Source organism: Taurulus bubalis (assembly GCF_910589615.1).
Source record: "Taurulus bubalis genome assembly, chromosome: 12".
Taxonomy (NCBI): domain Eukaryota; kingdom Metazoa; phylum Chordata; class Actinopteri; order Perciformes; family Cottidae; genus Taurulus; species Taurulus bubalis.
Genome location: NC_136600.1, coordinates 26,860,395 through 26,864,333, shown reverse-complemented (window position 1 = coordinate 26,864,333; position 3,939 = coordinate 26,860,395). Strand labels below are relative to the sequence as shown.

Sequence of the window (3,939 nt, the reverse complement as noted above, 5' to 3'; positions counted from 1 at the left end):
AAGCTCCCTTTGACTTTCAATATTCTGAACCCATCAGAGTAACTTTTTGTTTAAATTAAATAGTTGATACTAGTCCAACCGTAACCAACATTTTGTACTGTATGTCTTCATTTTAAATGATTCTTAGGTTTTATTTTGTCTTTGTGCCAAATATCAACATACTGTTCACTCTTTCAGAATGTGATTTACTCTCTCTAAGTTATTGTGTATATGGGAAATGGTCAAATATTTAGGCCAACCTGTAGGCCAACCTTTAGGCTCCCTATAGGCTCCCTTTAGCCAACCTGTAGGCCAACCTTTAGGCTCCCTATAGGCTCCCTTTAGCCAACCTGTAGGCCAACCTTTAGGCTCCCTATATGCTCCCCTCAGGCCCCACTTTAGGCCCCACTTTAGGCTCCCTTTAGGCCAACCTTTAGGTCCCCCTTTAGCCTCCCTTTAGGCCAACCGTTAGGCCCCACTTTAGGCACTTTAGGCCCCCTAGAGTCCCCCTTTATGCCCCTTTTAGGCTCCCTTCAGGCCCACTAGAGGCCCCCTTTTCAGGAGGCCTCAGGTGAACTCAGGTGGACTCACCTGTCTGGCTGCTGACGGTCTTTCTGACCTGCAGCTCTCCGTCGGTCAGCACACAGGACACCTGGGCTCCTCCCATCCAGTTTCCTCTGGGAACATAAACCCGTACGCTGACGACACCTGACTCGCCGTCAGAGAGGATTCTGGGTCTAAGCCTCCGGACACCGGCGGCCTCGTCCTTTTCCCAGTCCGCCTCCCAGTCCGCTTCCCAGTCCGCCTCCCAGTCCACCTCCCAGTCCACCGTGACCCGACCAGCGTCCTCCAGCCCAGACACCAGAAAGACCAACAGGACGGGGAGGAGGGAGTCGACGCCGTCTGATGGAACCAGGACGTCCAACACCGGACTGTGGACCCTGGACTCTGAGTGAAAAGGTATGAATTCTAAAACGTGAAGATTCTTTTATTTCTGTCATTTCTGAGTGGATTTATTGGTGTCTTATTCTAGACAAACTTCAAATATATTAATATCCGTCTGATTGGGCCAACGACCAGGATATTTTTAAAGCTCTGAGAATATTTGAATGTGAAGACATCAGCCATTTTATCTTCATCTCATCTCTTTTGGAAAACAATGCTGTGTTTGTTGTTTTGCTTCTTTGTTTGCGAGCTGCTTCACCTGAGACTGTCAGCGTGGTCCCGCCTCCGGTCAGCAGCATCAGCCCGTTGACGTGGACACAGTAGTACCGGCCGGCGTCCTGTAGGGCGGCGCTGGGGATCTCCAGCGGACACAGAGTGCCGCTCTCAGCCGCAGGGCGCAAAACGGTTGCGCACGCTGAGGCCGCTCAGCCGCCCGGCGTGCAGCCACACCACCTGAGAGCACCACCCACCCATCTGAGTGATGTCACAGCTGAGGCTGACCTTTGACCCCGGGGTCACGGATACGGAGGCAGTTGCCTGAATCAGCAGGGCTCCGGCTGACAACACACAGGCCGGTAACATCGGGACGGGATGCATTTCTTGTTCAAGATAAATTCTAGACATTTAATCGCATTCTGTGAATGCGATCTTGTATTTCATAATAAATCATATTTACCACAGAGCGCGTGCAGACAGATCAGAGGAGGCAGCTTCATGCTGACGTTCAGTGAAATGATGATGAAGGTAAAAGATGAAGGTCACTGTGGTTTCGCCGCCTTCAGGGCCTCGGAGACATTATTTGACATCACTGAGACTCTGTGCAGAGGTCTGTAAGATTCCACCCGAAGACACAACGACCAATCAGAGTCGAGGAGTCTGAAGCTCTGACCTCTGATCTGCAAACCCGTCAGTGATCCCTATGACCGTCATCACCGATCAATTAGGGATCAATACTCATAGTCACTGCCTCTCTGTCTCAATCATTTACTGTTTATCTGTAACTTGAGGAGGTTTGTGATCCGGCTGCCAAGCCCCGCCCACCAAGCTACGCCCACCAAGCCCTGCCCACCAGCCGGACAGTCGCTCACCAAACCAGTAAACACCAGTGGAATTCCACCATTCTCGAGACCACTGTGAAACAAAAGTAAAACAATGACTCCAACAAACTTCTACATCCACTCGTTTATTAACTTATAAACGTTATAATTCATCTTTATTTGCTGTGTAAAAGTCTTCAAACAACTGGAATTATTGAAGTTCATGAACAAAAACTACATTTTACCAGATTACATTTGAACACATCATGACAACGTTATAATTTACCTAAGGCCAGTACTCGTGTTTACTGAATAGAGCCTGAACGCATCACAATGTAACTCATTGAAACCTCTGTTAGCGTCAACGCTGTTTCCTCCGTTATGTAGCCAAGCAGGATTGTGCTGCTAGCGGCTAACGGCTAACAGCTAGCGGCTAACGGCTAGCGGCTAACGGCTAACAGCTAACGGCTAACAGCTAACAGGTTTGATATGTTTGTTTGTTGTTGTTGACAGAGGTGTTGATTGTACCTGCATTAAGATAACAATATTCTCGGTTTCCCTTCACCAACCATAATAATGTATTACATTTCCATTCTGAGAAGAGTTTTCTGAAGAAGCCCGTCGGCGACACCGGGTGCATTTAGTTGTGGTCCTGGTAGTCGTGGTGATAAGCCGGGTGGGCGGGGTCTCCGTCGCCGTCGTTCGGGTCCACGTAGGCGTAGTTCTGCTGCCCGTGGTCCGGGTCCTCTTCGGGGTCGGACAGCCGGACGGCCTTCCTGGCGGCGGCCATCCTGGCGGCGGCCCTCCTGCCGAGCGCTCGGTACAGAGACACGGTGAGCACGACCTGGAGCACCTGGACGCGTCCACAGAGGACAAGAAAGAAAGTATCCTTTATTAATCCCCTTGGGGAAATTCTTCTCTCAACTCTACAGCCCTCGCACCCTTTTTCCCTGCCAAAATAAATGGCTGCTGCCCCCTAGAGGCCGTTGTGCTCATTACAACATGATGTACCTGCACCAGCATGAGAGCGACGTCCATGCCGACGATGGTCAGGATGTTTTCCTGCAGCCAATCGGTGACCTTCTCTTTGCAGCCCTGCAGCAGGAAACACATGTGTTTGCGTGTGTGTGTGTGTGTGTGTGTGTGTGTGTGTGTGTGTGTGTGTGTGTGTGTGTGTGAGTGGGTGTGTGTGTACCTGCTCATATGACCCGTTCCCCACCCCGTACGGCCCGGTGAGGTTCAGCAGCTCGGAGCACCAGGGCGAGCCGACGGCGGGGCGACTCGTCCTGAAACAGGAACACGGCAGCAGGTCCAGATCGGTCCGGTTCAGACTCTGGATGAAGACGTTCTGCAGCCAATCAGAAGGGCCCGTCCGGCCGCAGCAGTCTTCCTGTGGACGGACGTCGTACCGTTATGTTCGGTTAGCGTGGGACAGACGGCGGTTTGGCCAGAAGGACTCACGGAGATCTGAATCCTGTCCATCAGTATGGAACTGTTGGGTCCTCCGTAATCAAGGATGATCCCTTCCACCGTTTGATCCAGACTCTGTTCAATCTGACAGGAGGAACACGTGATTATTAGTTACAGACTCCTCAGGTTGTATAGAAGTCCATGCTTCATGTGTTAAAGCTGCATTCTCTCTCCTGGCCCCCAGGGGACGACTCCTCTGGTTGTATAGAAGTCTATGCTTCATGTGTTAAAACTGCATTCTCTCTCCTGACCACCAGGAGGTGACTCCTCTGGTTGTATAGAAGTCTATATAAATGACTCTACTTCTCTTGATGTATTCCCTCAGTAAACATTGTAAACATGAGTTTATGTCTCAATCTCTAGTTTCAAGTCTTCTTCAATACAGCATGATGTTCATTTAGTACATTATGGTAATTTAGAGTCAAACAGACCATAAAGCAGGGGACGCTTTAGGGGCGGGGCTACAAGGTGATTGACAGGTCGACACCAGAGACGTACATAATAACAT

The 3,939-nt window shown here is 50.2% G+C and overlaps 1 protein-coding gene across 1 annotated transcript in view; it reads right to left on the bottom strand.

The window, feature by feature from the left end:
- Window positions 1–2,601: 2,601 nt before the first annotated feature.
- LOC306744718 (CD82 antigen) overlaps window positions 2,602–3,939 on the bottom strand; it is a gene marked incomplete at both ends in the record, with an annotated part of 4,187 nt that continues 2,849 nt past the window's right edge. The window contains 4 exons of the mRNA XM_079227400.1: window positions 2,602–2,814; window positions 2,973–3,056; window positions 3,157–3,351; window positions 3,423–3,515. Coding sequence (XP_079083526.1) covers window positions 2,602–2,814; window positions 2,973–3,056; window positions 3,157–3,351; window positions 3,423–3,515 — 585 coding nt within the window. The remainder of the gene's footprint in view (window positions 2,815–2,972; window positions 3,057–3,156; window positions 3,352–3,422; window positions 3,516–3,939) is intronic.